Source organism: Trifolium pratense, linkage group LG4 (assembly GCF_020283565.1).
Source record: "Trifolium pratense cultivar HEN17-A07 linkage group LG4, ARS_RC_1.1, whole genome shotgun sequence".
Classification (NCBI taxonomy): Eukaryota; Viridiplantae; Streptophyta; class Magnoliopsida; order Fabales; family Fabaceae; genus Trifolium; species Trifolium pratense.
The window spans coordinates 29,568,846-29,590,094 of record NC_060062.1 but is presented as its reverse complement, the minus strand read 5'-3'; the positions used below and the strand labels follow the sequence as shown (position 1 = coordinate 29,590,094).

Below are 21,249 nucleotides of genomic sequence, written 5' to 3'. Positions count from 1 at the left end.
ACAAATTTAGTTCTGGTTTGAAAACATAATCAGGTTCTTGCTCGTTTTTTATGCACTTAATTTTGAATCAGTGAGCCAATTTGGATTTTTTTGAAGTCTGATCATTGTGATTGATAAAAGGCATCAAGCAAGGACTGGACATCAGTCTTCTTCTCCCTTGTGTTCATTGTATTATTCTTTGTGTTGCAAATTGTCGAGTACAATAGACCCAATTTCCAAAGAGCTGCTATATAAGGATTAATTAATAATAATATATTAAAGAGCATATACTAAATTTATACCAACATTTTTGAGGTTGTTTGTTATAGATTATTTAGAAGGAAATATAGGACGAAGCTTACAAACAGGATCATATGTACTGTTCAACCTATTCCCACTAATAACATGACAAGTGCACTCACTAATCCAAGTCATCCTCATAATTTCATTCCTTGAATCTTTGTTAATGCCGTTAATGAAGAAATAATTATTTAACAATATAACTACTAATAATATTTGTTGTTCTGCAAATCTGCGATGCCATCTTCATGAAGGTTCTTTTCCATAGGCCAGTCAGCGAGGTTGTACATTGGAGATGATCATATTATGTCATCCACGGGAGTGCAACAAGGTGGCCCATTGGGACAGCTCCTTTTTCGCTCTTGTTTTACACCCTCTAATTCATAAGATTCGAGACAATTGCAAGCTTTTATTCCATGCTTGGTATCTTGATGATGGGTCTGTGGTAGGAAATTCAAGGGAAGTGGCTAAAGCTCTTGATATCATTCGAGACACGGGCCCAAGATTAGGCTTGTTTTGAATATCCGTAAGACCAAGATCTTTTGGCCTTCGTGTGATGGTAGTAAACTTCGTGAGGGGTTGTTTCTTTCAGACATTGGGAGGCCGGTGTTGGGGTGAAATTGCTTGGAGGGGCAGTTAGTCGCGATAAAGGTTTTATTGAGGGGGTAGCTATGAAGAGAGTTGTTAGGGCTGTTGAGTTAATACATCTTCTTCCTCAGTTAAAGGACGCACAAAGTGAACTTCTTTTACTTCGATCATGTATGGGCATAGGCAAACTTTTTTTCGGCTTAAGAACGTGTCAACCGATTCACATGGAACAGACATCTATATTGTTTGATAAAGACTTGTGAGGTGCAGTTGAAGATATTGTGTGGTTGGTGGAGGTCCTTACTTTGGGGACCTTCAATGGAGGGTTTCTTCTTTACCTATTAGGGTCGGTGGATTGGGTTTGTACTCAACAGTTGAGGCTGCATCGTATGCTTTTGTGGCTTCCAGGGCCTAGACTTGGATATTGCAAGATCATATTTTGAGAGATAGTGGAATATATGGTATGGACTTTGATTTTAACATTTCCTTAGATGGTCTCCGTGATATGCTTCCGACTTTTGACATTAGCAATTTTGCTACCAAGGACACCGTCCCCCGAAAATCCCGACATATTTTGGCGAGTGGCCTTTTTAGTAAAAATTGTTCACGATATGGAAGTCAATTTCGACATAACCATTAGGAAGAAAGCAGTTTTGGGTGTTTGCAAGCATCTCATGCTCAAGATTTTTTTTTAGCTATCCCCGTCGATGGGTTAAGACAACATATGTCACCGGTAAAGTACCTCACTATTCTCAGATACCGCCTCATGATTACTATATTTTCTATTGATGATGTTTGCTCTGTTTGCCGTAAACCGTGTCTGGATCAATTTGGGAGCATGGAGTTCATTGTAAGAAGCTTCCAAGCTTCAAATATGCGCATGCCTTTGTCAGGGATGTTCTTTGTGACATTTTAAACACCACAAAATAAAACTGTGAGATATTAAACACCACAAAATAAAAAACTGTAAAAATATAGCTATTGATGCTCACAGAGATATCAAACCGAGATCTAAGATCTGAGATCACTATCCAAAATCACAACTTTACTACTTGTATCTATCAAAATCATTGCGATCTATCTCAAATACTTCTTGTTCCAAACCAAACAAAGCAAAGGGGTATATGGATGAGGTCATGAGGACTCTCGAAGATAGTGGTGAAATCAAGAGCTTTTGTTTGGGGGAATCAAGAGTTTATAATAATATTGATTAAGCTTCAAAATTTATCCTCTGGTTTGTTGATCTAATGATGTTGTGAATTGCTGGGATTTTTGTAGATTTGTTTCATTATATTGTGAAATGAGAAGAAAAATTTGAAGAACAGTGAATTGCGAAAGTTTTGAATAAAAATGATAGAATTTTTTTATAAAATTAAAATCAAATGTTGAGTATTAAGATTAAGATGAAGAAATACATTGATGGTACTTGGTGGTAGTTTTAAAGAAGATGGGTAAATTGCAGAAAGTGAAAGAACTATTTTTTTCTTGTGTTTTCCTACAGTTTAATTTCATCTTATCTCATAGCCATTAGATTAATCAAAGGGGTGGGAATAATGCAGCAGAAGGTGCATAGACACTTTCGCAGTTGAGAATCCAAATTGCACATTGCTTGCATGGGCATAAGTTATGGTGCATAAGCCTTGCTTATGCACACCATGCATAAATACCCCGGATTGCTTAGCGCGCCTCCATATTGCTTAGCACACCCCCATATTGGTTAGCGCACCCCCATATTGATTTGCACGCCCCCCAAATTGTTAAGCGCGCCCCCACCCCCAACATAAATAACACACAAAACCATTCCACCAGCAGAATGGTTTTGGATTACAACTCTCTAAAACCATTCAACATTAAAAATGGTTTTGACATTATAAGTATATCTAATGTGAAACCATTCCACAACAAAAATGATTTTGGGGGGCGCACGAGAAAATTTGGGGGTGCGTGAGAAAAAATTGGGGGCGCGCGAGAAAAGCTGGGGTCCGCTAAGTATATGGGGGGCGCTAAGCAATTTGTGGGGTGCGTTAAACAATTTTCATTATTTATGCATGGTGCATAAGGAAAAAGCTTATGCACCATAACCACTCCCGCTTGCATGAACTCACAAGATCGTTGGGTGAAGATTAATTCCATGTTTCTATAATTATGTTTTTGTGCGTTTAAAAAGGGATTGGGTTTCCCTTCACACGCAGCAATTAATTACAGTTGATAAAAGTTGTGAGTTCTACCTGTTTTTCAGGTAGCCCATTGATTGATGAGTCACTTTGCAACCTTGAGATACTTGGTTCGAAACTTGATATTAATTAGCAAAAAGCTGTGAGTTGTGTTTGACCTATTGTGGCGGTGAAAAATACTATCAATAGTTGTCCCCTCTGTTGCATAAATTTATAATTCCGGGTGGAATAGATAGCTCAACTGGTTAAGATAGTTGAACTAAATGTTAAGGAGCATGAGGTCCAAAGTTCAAGTCCTGACAAAGGAGAAAAAATTAACATAATATTGTAATACTAACAATTAACATTGTTTATAAAAAATAAAAAAAATTCCAATTTCCAAATTCCAATCGGTATTAATGCGTGAAAAAGGATTTACGTAAAATTTAGTGGTAATCAAAAGATGATTGAAGAATATGATAAAGAATCTGAGAATGGATTTTGGTAATTCACATTTGTTCAGATTTGTTTGACTAAAGGCTATAAAACAAATTAACTTGAATCTCTTTGTGTTAGATATGACGCGTATTAGTGAGTCTACTTGCATGTTATTAGTGGGAACAGGATGAACAATACATGTAATACTGTACGGAAGTTTTATCCGGAAAGAAATCACTTTGTTAAGAAATATTTGTTTATTACAAATTTTTAAAAGAATTATAATCTATGAACAAACCCACAGTATTCATGTTTTTTTTTTTTTTTGATAAGCACTCATAGTATTCATGTTAATAGCATAAAATGATAAATTTATCCCTTTTGTTTACAGATTTATCTTTTTTGTTTTTAGCAACTTTGAATTTGTATTGCATTGATATATTCTATCAATTTGAATTAATGAATATCGTTTATTTTAAGTCATAAAAAAAATAAGAATCTAAAAAAAAATATCGGCTCAAAATGAGAAGAATTTTTCTTAGAGGAGAGAGAAAATAAGTCTTAAAAGATGAAGGTTATTTTGTAATTAAAAAAATTACTTTTACTTGTAAAAAAAAATCACTTTTACATGATATATCCAAATAAACTAAACATTTATTTTATTAAAACAAGCAATTTTTATTAAAATAATCAAACACAAAGTAAATTCTACTTTTCTATAAAATCTCTAAAAATTAATCTCTAAATTATTGCATATCAAAATCATCATTTTTTTTAATATGTAACAAACATACCTTAAAATAGAATAGAACAAAAGCTTGAAAGAATTTTTCGTATATACACTAAAAATAAAGTTTAATATATTTATTTTTAAAAAATTCAAAATAATATTTATTAAACCTACTAATATATTTTTCTGCAAAAAAGAAAACCTAATAATATATTTAACTTTTTAAAATACGAAAATATACACATATGAGAATTTCAAAACAAATGTATTAAAGATATAATAATGACTAATAATTGAAAAATAACTCAAATTTATTTCAATGTAATAAAATATGTATTAACATTGTATTAAAATTTTGGGCATTAGCCCTCTTATGTATCAAAAACATTGTATTAAGATTGTTCATGTGAGCATAGCCTAGTTGGTATGCATGGATCATAATTCGAACTCTGATAATTTTATTTATTCACTTTAAAAAGTAAAATTCTAGTCGTAATAGACTATTTGATCAAACAAAACATTCTATTAAAATTAGTTCAATTTACTAATCGTTAGTAGGTTCAGTGGTGAATGATACTTGGTAGGGAGGACAACTGTTCAATCCCCCACAACTAGGCACGACAATGGGGTGGGTACGAATTTTGCCTTTCCCAAACTCAAACCTATAAAGTTCGGGTTTCCTCAAACCCGTTACAATTTTCAATGGGTATGAAAAGTAGAACTCCAAACCATAACCTAACGGAGTTTGGGTATCTCCATTCCGTCTCACCTCCATATGAACTTGCATTGAAGTTTGGTACTTTTTATTTAAAAAAGGTAAAAGTCGAAAAGTATTTTTTTTAAAGCTTGGTATCCGGTCATAGGACCGACTAATCCAAGGGGACCAATCCCACCGTCCACTTGCGGAGGTCCCATTTAAAGCCAGAGTTTTTTGCTCTGTATGGTCTTAGCCCATTGAAATTGGCACCAGGGGGAATCAAACTTGAGACCTTGAGGGGAGCATACACCAAGGACCCAAACCAACACAACTAGACCAACCCAAAATGGGTTAAGTCGAAAACTATGTTGTTTCGACAATACTTTTTTTTTTAAACAAAGAATATAAATAGAAAAAACAACTTTGTTTAATACTCGATTTAAAAATTAAAACAAATATATGAATATAATTTAAGACTTTGTTTAAAGCTTTATAATTTAAGAGAGGCAAAATGTCATTAGATATATGCAGGGTGGGTTCGGGGACATGTTCGAGGTAGGTAACAATGTCCCGATTATCTGCCCCACCATCGTCTTTTAAATTCGGGAAAAACCCAAATTACCCGAATTTAGTCAAATCGGGTTTTCGTCGTCAAAATCGGGGCGCGGGACGGTCATGTACCCACGAATATGGGTTATATTGCATATGCCACGACTACCCGCAACTGTGTTCGGGAGAAGATTGAAACCACTTGATGCCAGAACTAACGCCTGGACCAAATTAGGCGGTCCAGTGGGCCGGATACTGGTGGTGAAAAAAAAAATTCAATTTAGTAAAAAAAAAACAATTAGTTCAATTTCATTTAAATCAAACAAAAATAAAAATAAAAAACTACATTTACTAATGAAATGAGTCATAATATGATAATAATAGGCCATAATTCCTTTTGTCGAATTGAAGTTCAGGAGTTACAAAACATTCTTGATTAATTCGTGACCCTCGGATAAAAAACATAATCAACGGCTACTAATCCATGTGGTTTATTACAAGGCTTGGAGTAAGCTTATTTTGTCAACCAAATTTTTGTTACCTAATAAAATACTAACCTTAAGACCTTCCCATATACATAAACAAATATACATTAATTCTCCCTATAAACTAGTCCTTGCACATTTGATTGACTCTATTCAACCAAATATTTTCATTGAAATCATGATTAGAGGAGGAAATTATGGTGTCAATAGCGTTAAAATCTTTGGCAATGAAAATATAAATTCCATTGACCCTTTCATGGATAGATTCTTATGGGATCAAATGATGACTCACTACCCTAACCATCAACAAAATAGTGCAAGTGTTTTTCCTTACTCTTATGGTTCAAACTATGAGTTTATGTGGCCAAATGCTCAAGAATCAATTAATCGGGTCATAGCAAATGAAGAAGCTTCGGAGTGGAATAACTTCAACCAAAACCCTACATTTTGCCTTAAGGATATTCATGGTTATGGTGAAAACACCAAAATTTTGGAAAGCAAATCTACAAAAGATACTTCTATGGTTTTGATCAAAGGACAATGGGCAAATGAAGAAGACAGGTTTGATATTTTGTATTACGTTGGAGTACCTTTTATACTTCTATTATATATATATATATATATATATATATATTTGTTTGAATCATATTCTGGAGATTAAAAAAAAGGTTCATCATGTAGAAAAAAACTCCATATTCAAATTTTGATTTGCAAAATAAATACATTTGCTTTGCAAAACATAGACCTAAAATTGAGGTCGTGATTATGCTTTGTACGACTAGTATTGTGGAAAAATATGGCCGGCGGCCATAATTGAAGTTGTCATGTGTCTGCTGATCACAATTTAGAACTATGATTATATATTTTTTTTTACGCAAGAACTATGATTATTATTATTTTTTTGTAGCAAGAACTATGATTAATTAATTACTAACTTTATTAACTTTTTTTATTTGGTATGATTACTAAAGGAAATTGATAAGGTTGGTGAAGCAATATGGTGAAAGAAAATGGGCTAAAATAGCTGAGAAGTTAGAAGGAAGAGTTGGCAAACAGTGTAGAGAGCGATGGCATAATCATTTGCGTCCTGATATTAAGGTTTGAATTTTGATTCATAAATACTAATTTTTGCTATTTAAATTTCATTACAATGAATTTAATTTTCTTCTACAAAGTTGAATGAATATTTTTTTGGTAAATAATTTCAACTATGCTTTTATGAGATTTTTCCTTGAAATGATATTTTCCTATGTATCCGATGATCTAGATTTAGATTCAGACATTCAACGACAAGGATCTTTGTTTTTTTGGAAGGATCTATGTTTGGTATTCGCATATATTGTTGATTGATCCATTTATAGAAATATTTCCTTTTATTCTATAATTTAATTTTTGACTATAAAAGCTATATATATTTTTAGACATATTAACGTATTTATTTGTTACTATAAATCATGTACTTGTATTCTGATGGATTGGGATTCGTCCATTAGTTAGCTAAAAACATTTTTTAATTTTTTTTGACAAATAGCTAAAAACATCTTAAAATTGGCTTTAGGAGAGTTTATTGGATTAAGATTTCAAAAGAATATTTTGGTAAAAAAAAAATCTTGAAGATTTTAAAAGACTTTGTGAGATTATATTGATTTTGCAAGATTTTAAAAGACTTTTTTGAAAGACTCTTCACAATTTAATACCATAAAATCTTAATCGTTTTTCAAAATTTTTTTGTTAATTTTTTTTTCAACTTTTTAAAAAAATAAAAAAATAATTAATTTAATTTTTTTTAACTAATGTGACAATAAAAATTCTACATATGCATGCCACGTCATCGAAAATGAAGATCTATGTCTAGTTGGCCACTCAGGGGGTAATTGAAGGAATCTTCACATTACGAGGGGGTAATCCCAAATATTTATTTTGTAGGAGTAAAACAAAATTCGTCTATTTTGCATGGGGTAAAGACTTATTTACCCTTTTTAATTTATTTTTTTTTCACATCTATTTATATGTCTATCACAAAAAAAAACCACAAGTATCTCAAAAGACATTTGGTGCATTTTGCGCTGGATAGAGAGACATGGTAGTATAAAATTAACCTATCCGGTTTTTTTTTTTTTTGACGCTATTTTTGGTGTGGCTACTGGATTAACCTATCCGGTTTAAATCCTTTGTTTCGTGCACAAATAGGAAATAATAAACTTAACTTATTTTTAATCCTATTGCTCCTTTGTTATTATAATTCTTGTTTTAGTCTGGGTTACCAACTTGATAACACATACGCGTGTTCACTCCTTTAAATCCCTTCTTCGACTCCTGCTCAATGCAACCACCCTCGTTTTCTTTAATTTTTTTTCCAAATTTCTAAACAATTGACTCTCTGCATATTCCCAATCGGCACCATCGATCGCTACTCTCTGCATATTCCCAATTTTTTTTCCCAATTTCTAAACAACATGTTTAATGTAATCTCTGTTTTTTTATTTTATTTTGACGTAACTACAATACCTCTTTGGTCATCTAACAATTGCTGCAATTAACAATTCTAATCATATTTCCAATTGTTTCGTTCTTTTTCTATTTTCTTTTATATATCTTAAAGTCTCCCATGAAAATTACTCCTGTGGTGAGGTGGTGATTGGGAAGGGAAGGCAATACAACAACACAGCGACTTCCATCTTTTTCTGATTTTGCAATGCAATTGAAAAGTTTGTGTTTTTTTAAGAATTTAATTTATATGCACCGTCGGTGTAAAGTTATTTTGCACATGCGTCCAATAATATACCGACACATCATGTATGGTAATTAAAAACACATGATGTGTCACATTCATTAAATGATGTGGCAACGCGTCATTGGATGGATGTGTAAAAAAAAATTACACCGACGGTGCACAACAATTAAACTCTTTTTTTAATTCCTTTTAATTTTGGTAGCAATGATATTTTTATTTTTTACAGTTATATGAAATTATTTCACTGTTCAAAAAAAAAATCATTACTTATCATTTTTTTTTACTAAATTTTTATAATGCCAATAAAAAATATGAAAATAATGTTATCCGTCTTTTATCCTGTGTGCACCAAACACAAGATAAGATATTGACTATCATGTCACTATTATATCCTATCATTATACAACTTCTTATCCTATCATGTTACTATCATATCCTGCACACCAAACGGGCCCAAATACTATTTTCCAAAAAAACAAAACAATGAAGACCATGAAAGATAAATTTTTGTCATTTATACTCTTTATTTATTAAAATTTTTTTTTTTAAAAAAATAGGAGGTGAATCCCTTTCAAAAAATGACTAATTAAACCAATTATTTTATGGATAAAAATTATATTTAACTCTAATTTATGTATTGTATATACTTTTTGGATTTCTCACAAAAGCTCTAGCACATTTCAATTTCTTCAAATAATTAATAATATAAATTTTCATTTTGTTGATTTCTAAATAGTTGTATAAATAATTAAAAAAAAAATGTTGTATACATAAATAAATTTCAATAAAAATGTAATTAATGTTTAATCATCTTGTAATACTAATATTTTTCTTGGGAAACTTTACTTCTATATACCAGAAGGATAATTGGAGCGAAGAAGAAGAGAAAATATTAGTAGCTATGCATGCAAAAATTGGAAACCGTTGGTCTGAGATCGCAAAGAAAATTCCCGGAAGAACAGAAAATGCCATAAAAAATCACTGGAATGCTACAAAAAGAAGACAAAACTCACGAAGAAAGAACAAGAAGAATGAAACTTCTAAGGGATCAAAACCAAAGTCCTCCGTACTTGAAGACTATATTAAAAAAACCAACACATCCATCACTACCAATAAAATTACCAACATACCCTCTTCGTCTCATTCAACACTCTCTCAAAAACTTCAAGAAAATCAATCGAACCTTTTGTTCAATGAATTACCCTCTGATTCTTTTTCCAATGAATATTTGAAATTTTTTCAAGGTAATATTGTTGATGATGTGAATGAGAGTGGGTTTGTTAATTCAATCCATCAATACCCAAATTACAACATGCACTTGGATGAGACTACTCCTATGAACAATTTCCTTTCTTATGATCTTTACCTCTCTCAATTGTTGAACTTATAGCTTCAGATATATGCTATTGGAAAAAGATGAAATAGCGATGGAAATATAGACACGGAAAAATGTGAAATTCGTCACTAATTTTAGTCTCTAAGTCTTAGAGACTAAAATTTAAGTGATCAATTTTTTTTTTCCGTCTTTAATTTTTGTCGTTATTTTAATTTTTGTTTTTGGCAGTACAATGCTAATGCTCATTTCTCAATTTCCCTTGATTATGCATGAGGAGGGAAAGTTGGACTTGGATTTTCAGCAGGAGGATCAAGATTTCTTAGAAGGAAGTTCTTGAATTAGTTGAAGAAAAAACTATTTTTTTGATTATTAATATTGAAGTTATTGATGTGATGATTTTAGTTTGGATATTTATTGTGGTTTAGCCGTTTCTAAACTTTAAAGGATATTGCTGTTTTGTTTGGATTTGATTTAGCAGCAATAATAATGTTTAATTGCAAGGAATTATATTTAATGATTTTCGTGAACTCCTCTTGTTGTCATTTTGACCGATTATAGCCTATTATTTGCTCTATTTTATCTAAGCATCGGAATCAAATTTTGTTCATATATTTTCATGTTGTTGAGATAATGTTTGATTTGTCCTTGGATATTCAAAAAAATCGTGGCGTGCATGGATGAAACCGTAAAAGAAAGCACGTTATCTTACGACAATGTTACTAGCTTGGCCCATTCTTAATCTTGTTGTGTTTAACTTCATGTTACTTGTATTAATTATGTTGTCATTGTCTATTGTTGGTTGACACTTGACATGTTTGTATGTTTGTGTTTCAATTTTGTGTTCCCATAATCTGGGCATGTAGAATACTTAATTTTGAGTAAAAATGTTGTTTCTTTAGGGAGGATAACCGCATGATGATGGGAGCCAATTTTTTTACCTAAAACCACTAGGAGTTCAGGTTGTTTGTTCTCAAAATGACCAAGTGTTTGCCTTATTCTGCAACAACTTGGGACTGTTGTTAGGCAACCACCAACAGATCATAAACTAGGGAGGAATATCTTGGTTCTCTAGTTTATTCCAGGCAGCTTCTAGAGAAGATGCCGACATAGTTGTACCATCAATTTGATCGAGTTGTGGATTAACGGATATTGCGCTCACCACTTATAGTATGATATTGTGTTGGCCATTAGATCTTAGAACCAAAATGTGATTACATGATTAAGTATTCCTATAGAGGGCGACATTGATTCTTACCAGACTTAAGATTTGCAATTTGAGATTTAATTGAGTGGTTGAAGACAGAGAATGCTCGACAAAGTGATACTGTACCTGCAAACACTCCAACAAGCAATTCAGTAAGAGTCGTGAGTATGATATTTTTAGGGTTAGGAATAGTGTATATTGACTTGAGTCATAAGTTAGATTATGTAGGGTTTATGAATAGTGTATATTTTTAAGGTTTTAGGGCCCAAAACTTTAAATGAACAGTTGTAGACCAATCATAAGGTGATCTTCATCACACGGTGTTTTGATCGTCAATCATATATTTGTAGAGCGCTCGTAAAAAGATTCATAACTTTACGAATATTTCAAAAAGGTCCTAATGCTGTCAATATTTATTCATATTAGTCTTTATGAATGTATGATGGGAACTAAATTAATAGTAAGCGGTTAAAATTAGAGATCAAATTAACAATAAATTATTAAAATATAGAGACTTAATTGATATTAAGTGTCTAAATACATAAACTTGAGAAATTAATAAATTAATTTTTTCTTTTGGTAAGGGGGCACTCTATAAACACCTTAAATAATATATTTTTTATAAAAAAAATTATAAAAATGTGAATTCAATGTATTGAGAATTAAAATATTTAATTTTTTGAATAAATATTTTTTTTAAATAAAATCCTTAACCGATGCACAGTTAGGCTCTGTTTCGTAAAATTAAGCTGTAAGTTAGGTTATAGCTGAAAAACTAGCTGATAGATGATAAACTACAGCTAAAAAGCTAGTCGAATGAAATTAAAGTGTATGGTAAATTTAGCTTTTATAACCATAAAATGACATAAAAGTACATGATTATTTTATGCGAGTGGGTAGTTTTTTATTAAAATAAATAAATAAATTAAAATAATAAAGTTAAAATTAAAATAAGAGGTAAAAAAACTATAAGCTACTAAAAAAACTTCTTACCAACCACCTCTAATTTTATAAAACAAGTTTATAAGCTACTATAATAAGCTAGCTTATCTGTATTACCAAACGCATTTACCTTGATTTAAAATGGTTGCGGACCAAATTGTTGGTTTACTGGATGAAGCACATAAATGGTGCACTGTCATAGTAACAAAAAGAGCGGGGCGTTTTTGAGGCACGATACAGAGGAGAATTTGGAAACAAAAATATTTATTTTGGGGTACTTCTTACCCGTAGAAAGCTTTAGATTGAAGTTGGAGTAAGAATTTTCTCTCTTTGTGATTCTTTCCTTTCAATTTCATGAATTTTTCTTTTACTTTAGTGTGCTTCATGATTATGCATAGTTAAATATTTTTCTAGGTTTTAGGTGGATCTTGCAAGTTAAGAGACTCTTTATGTTCTAGTTTCTAATATGAATTTCATTTTTTATTTTCAATTAACTTTGTTTTATTGATTTTATCACATATGATTACAACTAATCAAACCTTGAATGTTAATAATCAATTAAATGGTCTCGAATTGCAATTAATTGGTGACCTATAGGATAATTGAGACTATGATTATTGATTGTTGCATAACCAACCTTAATTTTAGTCTTCAAATCATTCAACCTTTTTGTTTTTATGTTTTTCTTGAATATCAAATGTTTGAATGACCAAACAAAATGTTAATTTTTTAGTCAAAAAAAACAAAACAAAATGTTAATTTAGGAAAAAGAATATTAATCCAAATAAGGAATGAGTGATTGAATAAAAAAAGGAAGTAATTCAATTAGAACTAGACATAAGGGAATCAAAACTTACAAGTGAAACCGCGACCTTAGACGTTTCTCTACTGATTTACATCTCTGCATCTGTAATCTTGTTAGTAATTACTTGCCATAAACTCCCAGCTACTTGTTAGTCTAAATGGTAAAAAAACTTAAATAGTTTGGTACTTATTAATTAATCTCTGTGAATACAATAATCTTTTGATAGAATACACTTGCTCTAAGTATTTTTAGTGCAACAGAAGGGCCTATCCTTATTATAGTCTGCTTTTATGCAAGTGACTTAAGCAATGACTCAGTCGGTCGCTGGAGTGGACTTGTCCTAGTCCGAAATAACAAGAAAACCATGCAAGTCCCTTGATTATGAAGCACAAACACTAGATACGACACTGACACATAGACACAAATAATAATTTGAAAAAATGACACAATTCAATGTAATCATAAGTGTCGGTGTCGGACACCAATGCGTGTCCGACACGCCTAATCCGATGAGTGTGTGCTTCATAGACTTTTGCACTCTTGTTTACTGAAAATTTTGGGCTAACCAATTTTCAACTTGTGTACAGTGTATACATGTTTTGATACACTCTCAAACCACTGCATGCATAAAATAAGAGTAATTGGACCCATAAATAGCTGTTAATCGTCCTTGATGCTTTCATTACATTTTTTATTCCTAGGCCTTAACTACTACACATGATACACATTAAAAAATATGCAAGTTGCATAAATTATCGAACTTTGCACTACATTCACCTGCAACACTTCTTCAATCTAAACAAGTGATTGATCTTCTTGATAATTCTTATCTTTTCAACTCTTTCTTACTTTTCTCAAAAAATGGTCGACGCCTTACTTGGAGTTGTGGTGCAAAATTTGACATCTCTTCTTCAAAATGAATTTGCCACCATTTCTGGTATCAAGTCAAAAGCTGAAAAACTATCAATCACCTTAGATCTCAAATAACAGACAGCTCTATGAATATATAGCTTCAGGAACTCAAAGATGCAGTTTATGTGCTAGATGATATTCTTGATGAATGTTCCATTCAATCCGACCGGCTTAGGGGATCATTCTCTTTCAAAGCGATGAACATCATGTTTCGACGTGATATTGGCAATAGGTTGAATGATATTACAAGGAGATTTGATCAAATTACTGAAAGTAAGAACAAGTTTCTTCTACGAGAGAGTGTTCGTGTTAGAGAACGCCCAACTGAAGTAGATGAATGGCGCCAAACCAGCTCCCTTGTTGTTGAACCAAAAGTGTATGGACGCGAAGATGATAAAGAGAAGATTGTCAAGTTTCTTCTAGCACAAGTAAGGGATTCTGAATTCCTTTCTGTCTATGCCATAGTTGGCTTAGGTGGTGTTGGAAAAACAACTCTTGCTCAAGTGGTCTACAATGATGTTAGGGTGAGTAACAATTTTAATACAAAAATTTGGATTTATGTTTCGGAGGCTTTTTCGGTCAAGAGAATTCTGTATTCCATATAGAATTTATCACAGCGGAGAAGTGTGATGCCTTGGATTTAGATGTAATACAACGAAAGGTGCAAGAAGGGTTGCAAGGAAAAAGATATTTGTTGGTTTTGGACGATGTTTGGAGCAAAAATCAACAATTTGAATTCGGATTAAGTCAAGAGAAATGGAATAGTTTGAAATATGTGTTGTCATGTGGATCCAAAGGTAGTTCCATTTTAGTGTCCACTCGTGACGAGGGTCTGCAATCCCTTCAAACCATGTGTATTAGTTATTATAAAGGATTGAGATTCTTGCCAGAAGGTATTCGACACCTCACTTCTCTTGAAGTTCTGATACTTACACAATGTTCAACATTAAAGGAGCGATGCACGGAAGGAACCGGGGAAGACTGGGACAAAATAAGACATATTCCAAAATTATTTATTCATTAGAATGAAGACGAAAGAGCATTGATTTCAAGTTGTTAACGCTTTTCTACTTTCATCACCACCATCACAATTCCCTTTGTTTGTCGCTCCTGGTTTGTCACGTTTTCACCTAAATTGGTAACTTTCTATTCTCCCTCCGTCCTTCTTTTGTTTGTGTTTTTTATAGTGCTGTAACAATCTCTTGTATTGTGTTTGCAGGATATGCTACTCGATCGAGTCTCTTCATTAGGTCTTGCGGTCATGCTACTTTCACTTTTGTCTACAGCTATTATGAAATTTTTTGACTGGTACATAATTTGCAGACTGCAAAAGGAATTAAATTAGCATAAAGCTTAGAGAAAATGCTATTTTTTATAATAAAATATTTTCTTTTGATTCTGTATTGTAGAGTGAAGATTCTAATATTTACTTCAAGTACATTGAAGCAGCCTGCTAAAACTGGACAAACTAAGGAGGTAGAGTGTGCGACAAACTGGAATCAAATTTTTTTGGTAGACAAACAACTTTGTAATGAAGGCTAAAATTCAAGATGCACGACCATTGATTAACGTGTGTGATCATTTTCTGGATCTCAGTCTCACACAATGGCTCTATACTAACTAATTGCTTTGTTATGTTGAAAAATATGTTTGAAAGGTAATACTTTAGTAGTTGTATTTAATTTTGAATCTTTCTATGACAATTTTAGTGATCAAGTTTTTCTTTACATCTGTTTTCTTTTTCTGAGTGTGAAATTTTTCTATTCTATTGTTGAGTTTTTTTGTAGTTTCATGATAGTCTGGATTTCATTTTCCATATATTGCTCTCATTACGCGTGCTACTACTACTACTACTAGCATCGCTGTGCTTCTTTATTATCATTTTACCAGTAGAAGATCTTAAAATAACATCAGTATTCTCGGTGTGTGCTCTTACATATTATAAATTTGTGTCATATAAGGAGGGTGAGGTATCTTACTAGGGCCTGTCCATGAACAAAAACATGCCATTCACTACAACATTTGTTGTTTCTGGTAACACATTTACATGCAACATGCCTGAAAGTAACATAGGCAACACTAACGCCCGTTACCTACAATGTTTTCACAATGTTCTACTGCTATATGCTATAAATTTGTGATTTATATGGAGGGCATTTTATATAGTACTGGTAGTTATATACTTAATTTGCCTAATTAATTATATGGTCTTTCTCTTTAATAGTTTAATAGTTAGGCTTCTTGTGTTTTGATAAAAATCTGTAAAACTGTGTAAATAGAATTATAGTTACATATGATGGTTAATACTGTCACTTTAGGAAGTATAGAAAGACGTGCAAATGCTTAATTTTGATTATCAATTAAAATAATACACTTGAGGTGTCAGCTCTCAGTGGTAAAAGTTTAGCCTTGTTACCTCAAGGGTAGAGTTCAAATCTCCTCCAGGACGTTTGTAAAATGGCCACTGTAGGTTGCTTGTTATGCAAGTCTTCTCCTTTTGAATTAGTTTCGGTTATTCTCTGCCATTTTACGCTCTGATACCTTTGTTGATGCAACACCCACTTTCCAAAAATAAGTCACAAAACAACTTCATAGCGCCTTCATCTGCAATAGCATACAAATTCTTTGTGCCACAACTCTAATTTTTTCCTTATCGCTTAATCGAGCTAGTACACTTTGCTTCTTACTAAAGGGGGCAATGTGATGCTGAGATTGTTAATGTTACCAACAAAAAATTCTTTGGTCAAGATACAAACAAAAATTAGTTTGACTAGGACACTCATGTTATTTCATTATGCATCTGTCAGATATGTTGTGCAACAGATAGATGTTGATGACCTCTGGGAGAAGGCCCTAAATCTGGACTGAGTTTAGAATTCACTTGATTGATCAAATTGTATTTGTGACCGCTTCTTTGCCTGAAAGCAAGAGCCTCGATCGAGAAATTTTCAGCTGCAGTGGAAGTTTTAATGATTGGTAATCTTCCCTATTAGTTAATTGAGCTTCTCCAAAAGATCATGCTACAAAATTCTTCTTTTAGTTGAAACTACAATCTGCCAAGTATGCAATATTATAGGCAGATCCTTCAAAGGCCATGTGTGACGACGAGATGCTCAGTGAAGCTGCAAAGGCCAAGTTAGCAGTGACATTTTTGAAGTATAAACAATTCTGTCTTGACCGGTAAACAATCTGTAATATGGTTTTTACTGTTATCTTATTAAAACAAGTGTATTAATATTCCACCTCATTCCATGCTTCTCTTTTTGAGAGATCAGTTTCTGTTGGCCTCTTTGCATGTAGTTTAATTATAGTATGTCTTGGACTGTAGAACCTTGCTGATAGGGGAAGAGATATACGACTCATTTGATGGCCAGGATCTGAGACGAGATAAGATGATGGTCAGGATCTGAGACGAGATAAGATGATTGTATCGTATATTGTCTTAATTTTACATTTCAAATTTTTTTCTTATATATTTCATTTTTATTTATTCTCTTTTATTTTTCATTAGTTTTCTCTTATATTATTCATTTTAAATTTTTTTCTTTTTCTATTTTGAAATGGAGAACTAATATCAGCAAAAAATATTTTCAATCGTAAATTTCTTAATTTTTACTCTGCCAATTACAATTATCCACGTGTAAAAAATTGCCACATCAGTACTTTTTGATCAAAATTTGACTTGGGGGTTAGTTTTTTTTTTTTTTTTTTGATAAGCAAAAATTGAATTATAAGGAGTATAGGGTACTCAACCCTTACAATTCTTATAGCAACCATTAGATGCTAAAAATGCATTTTAATGGATCCTTACACCAATTTGAAAAAACACAAGAAGACTTACTAGCTATTTTACCTATAAACCAAAACCATGACTTGGGGGTTAGTAAATCAGAAAGGGGACAAAATCGCACATTTAGAATTAGAGGGGCCAAAATTGCACAATTCATAAATTTGAAGAATTAAAAATGCAATTAAACCTTTAAAATATACTATAAAAAGAAAATTACATTAGGTTTCAACATCCACTTTCACTTATGTTTATTAATTTTCACAATGAAGAAAAACAAAACATTGATACACAAATATGAAATAACAACACCCAAATTTCAAACCCAAGAAAAACATTTACATTTACACTTAAACAGACACAAACTCTAAAACACATATTACAACAGAACATCTCCAAATTTCTTCCATGCAATGTATAAAACACCCTCAGTCCAAGCTGACATGGCCACCCTTTCCCTTCTTAAAGCTTACGTGGCTGCAAAAAAACCTTCAGACCATTCTTCATAAACAAAGTTAGAGACATTTTCTGCTCAACCCTGTGATCGGGAACTAGCGATAGCCGGTATCGCAAAAGAACAGCAGCAGCCACAGACTTCATTTGTAAATACGCCAAATCCTTCCCCAAACAAATTCTCGGCCCAGCATTAAAAGCCATAAACATGAATCCATTTTTTGGAGGTTCAAACCGATCACCCCGAACCGAAATCCATCTCTCTGGCTTAAATTCCAAACAATCGTTACCCCATATTGTTTCCAACCTTCCAACTGAATATATCGAATATGTAACTGTTGTACCAGCCGGAATCACCGTTCCATCGGGTAAAACATCATCAGCAACTGCTTGTTTAAAATCTTGTGGCACTGACGGGTACAACCGTAGTGTTTCAGCCAATGCCGCCTTTAAATAAACCAACTGATCCGCTTCTCCGAAATCAATAGGATCCTCCGTCCATCTCTGCCGTTCACTGCCGCGAGTTTCCTCTAAAACTGTCGTTAACTCCTTGATTATCTTCTCCTCCACATTAGGATGATTCAAAATAAGCCAGAAGAACCAACTGAGAGCGACAGATGATGTGTCTCTTCCAGCGAGGATGAAGCTTAAGATGATGCGCTGGAGTACTGGGGCGGATATTGGTTTTCCGTCGACGTCGCGTTTCTTCATGAAACGTGACATTAGGTCATCGGAAGGGATTCCTTTACGATCTGACATGGCATCGTTCATATATGTTTCGACGATTTGAAGACTTTCTTTTAACATTTTTTCTGATCCTATACCGAAAATTTTCTGGAACCTCCATATTAAGCCTGGGTAGAGGAACCTGTGTTGAGCAATTTTTATGTGAGAATAATGAAAATGGACTCACTCCATTCAAAAAGAAAAATTGAAAAAATAGTGGAGATTTTTACTATTGATATTCACATTATATCTCGGCCATTATTCTCCACGTTATCAATGATCAATATCAGCATATTATTTCAACTTTTTTCTTTAAAGGAGAGAATCTTGGTTCGGAAATAATATATCACTAAATTCAAAAAAGTAAATTAATAAAAAAAAATTATAAAGAATAAAGGATTTTTAAATATATTTTTGGTCCCGATAAAATTATCAATTTTTTTTTGGTTCCTATAAAAATGTGGCATTATTTTTAGGGACTAAACTACCCACATAATAATTTTGTAGGGACTAAAGTATGCCACTTTTTTTTTTTTTTTTTTTTAATTTTTATAAAAACAACATTTAGTATTTTTATAGGGACTAAAAAAATATCTAACCCAAAAAATAAATTCACATTATTATAAAAGAAAATTCACTTGAACAACCTTGTTCCTTGCTAACACGGTAACCCTTTCCCTTCTATATTTGTTTTTGGTTACCTTCTCTTTGTTAAATATAGGAAGTGTTTCTAAAATATGAAAACTTACAAAATTAAAGTCATTTATTAATATTAACAATTGGTATTATTTTTTAAAGACCTTATTCATTATAAGAGGTGTCTAATAAGAACTTTAACTGATTTTTTTATATTTATAAGCAAGAACTTTAACTGATTAATTTATCCTACCAAAATCATGTTTCATAGTCATAAAGTTCAAACGTTGCACTTAATTAAAAGTCAAAACCATAAGTCTACAAGACTACAAGCAAGAGTTACTGACCTGTGCATGGTAGCTTCAGTGGCAGTGTCAAAAGCAACAGCAAAAGGGTTTTCAGGTAAATTTGGTGAAAGAGTTTCAGGATCTTTACCAAATGTAAGTCCACAAATATTATCAAATGTTAGTCGTAACAAAAGATCTTGTAAATCCACATAAATATTATCTTTAATCGATTTATCCAAAATACACCATAACCGGTTCTTAATAGATCGGTTCACCCATCGAGCCATAGCTTGTTTCAATGTCCGTGTCGTGAATTCAAGAGCCGCGGTTTTACGTTGCATTAGCCACGTCTCACCGTCGCTATTGAAAATCCCTTGACCCAAAAGATCATGGAATGCGGTTTGCCATTTAGGTCCTTTCGGGTAATTATCAAACCGGGTTTTGAGGATGTGTTCGAGGTTTTTAGGGTGACATGTGACGGTGTAGAACCCTTGCTTATGAGCCAAGAAAGGAAGAGGGATGATGCATGTTTGGTAGGTGGCTGAACCTCCGGTTGCATGGAGGTTGCCAACAATCCAATCGTGGACTTGGTTTCGGTTTTTGAATAGGGCCGGGAGGCTACCGACGAACGGCCATGCTTTTGGACCGGTTAGGGTTCGAGCGAGGAAGTGGAACCAAAGGAAATAGGCAGAAAGGGCAGCTGTTAGGGTAAGGAGAAGAGGGAGAGTCTCCATTTGTATATCATATATGATGACAATTCTTGCTTGTATATATATTATGTAGGAATGACATTATATGACAAGGTTTTCCCTTTTTTGGTAACATTAAGGTTTAGGAGAGAGTTGTTGGGAAAGTTTTTGCATGAATAATAAAGTGATCGATGTTAGGTGGGTATATCATCTGCACACATATATCTAGGAATTTGGTATTTAAGTGAGGCATAATGTACCAAAAAAAAAAGTGAGGCATGAATAAATTGGTCACTCTATTTTGGTGTTTAAGGGTGTTTAATTTATATATCATCTGCTTAGTAAAAAAAAAAAAAAACTATATCATCTGCATGCTAACATTTTTTTTTTTTAGATGAAGTGATAAATCCACCGAAAAAACATGGTAATATTTTTTTTTTTACTAATTTATAGCTTATATATTATCATTTTATCTCGGTTTAAATAATTCATCTTACTTAAAAAAATTAAATATTAATTAAACATATATATTATGTTATTTTATATTTATAAGATAGTTTACAATTAATTTTACCAAATATTATAAATTCAATCCGACTGTTTATCCACTAATAAGCTAACTTTTTTTTTTTTTACTAAACCAAAGTTAATTTCCATCATTGTTCATAAGAAAATCAAAATTCACTCCTTGACAAAAAAAAAAAAAAAATCAAAATTCACTCACACAAATAATATAAATCAAATTCCATCATTCCTTTCCATTATTTTCAATTTCAATTAATGAATCCATATTTTTAGTAAAAAAAAAAAACTTAGATT

The 21,249-nt window shown here is 32.4% G+C and overlaps 3 protein-coding genes across 3 annotated transcripts; 2 read left to right on the top strand and 1 right to left on the bottom strand.

The window, feature by feature from the left end:
* The first annotated feature begins 6,097 nt into the window (after nucleotides 1-6,097).
* On the top strand, nucleotides 6,098-10,043 carry LOC123881787 (transcription factor MYB119-like). The gene is made up of 3 exons (XM_045930530.1): nucleotides 6,098-6,480; nucleotides 6,891-7,017; nucleotides 9,513-10,043. The coding sequence occupies exons 1-3, from the start codon at nucleotides 6,098-6,100 to the stop codon at nucleotides 10,041-10,043; spliced, it is 1,041 nt and encodes a 346-aa protein (XP_045786486.1).
* A 3,519-nt stretch (nucleotides 10,044-13,562) lies between these two features.
* LOC123881786 (disease resistance protein RGA2-like) lies at nucleotides 13,563-14,705 on the top strand. Its single transcript, XM_045930529.1, has one exon. It carries the CDS (start codon nucleotides 14,050-14,052, stop codon nucleotides 14,455-14,457), a length of 408 nt encoding a protein of 135 aa, XP_045786485.1. The 5' UTR covers nucleotides 13,563-14,049; the 3' UTR covers nucleotides 14,458-14,705.
* Nucleotides 14,706-17,860: 3,155 nt separating this feature from the next.
* Nucleotides 17,861-20,480, bottom strand: LOC123881785 (cytochrome P450 86A1-like). The gene is made up of 2 exons (XM_045930528.1): nucleotides 19,802-20,480; nucleotides 17,861-18,960 (listed from the first exon to the last, which is right to left on the bottom strand). The coding sequence occupies exons 1-2, from the start codon at nucleotides 20,473-20,475 to the stop codon at nucleotides 18,102-18,104; spliced, it is 1,533 nt and encodes a 510-aa protein (XP_045786484.1). The 5' UTR covers nucleotides 20,476-20,480; the 3' UTR covers nucleotides 17,861-18,101.
* Between the last annotated feature and the right edge of the window lie 769 nt (nucleotides 20,481-21,249).

Coding starts and splice junctions, on each gene's coding strand:
- LOC123881786 (XM_045930529.1), top strand. CDS start 14,050: ATGAACATCATGTTTCGACGTGATATTGGCAATAGGTTGAATGATATT.
- LOC123881785 (XM_045930528.1), bottom strand. CDS start 20,475: ATGGAGACTCTCCCTCTTCTCCTTACCCTAACAGCTGCCCTTTCTGCC. Junction 18,961..19,801: donor ACTGAAGCTACCATGCACAG/GTCAGTAACTCT, acceptor TGCTCAACACAG/GTTCCTCTACCCAGGCTTAA.
- LOC123881787 (XM_045930530.1), top strand. CDS start 6,098: ATGATTAGAGGAGGAAATTATGGTGTCAATAGCGTTAAAATCTTTGGC. Junction 6,481..6,890: donor TGGGCAAATGAAGAAGACAG/GTTTGATATTTT, acceptor TGATTACTAAAG/GAAATTGATAAGGTTGGTGA. Junction 7,018..9,512: donor ATTTGCGTCCTGATATTAAG/GTTTGAATTTTG, acceptor TCTATATACCAG/AAGGATAATTGGAGCGAAGA.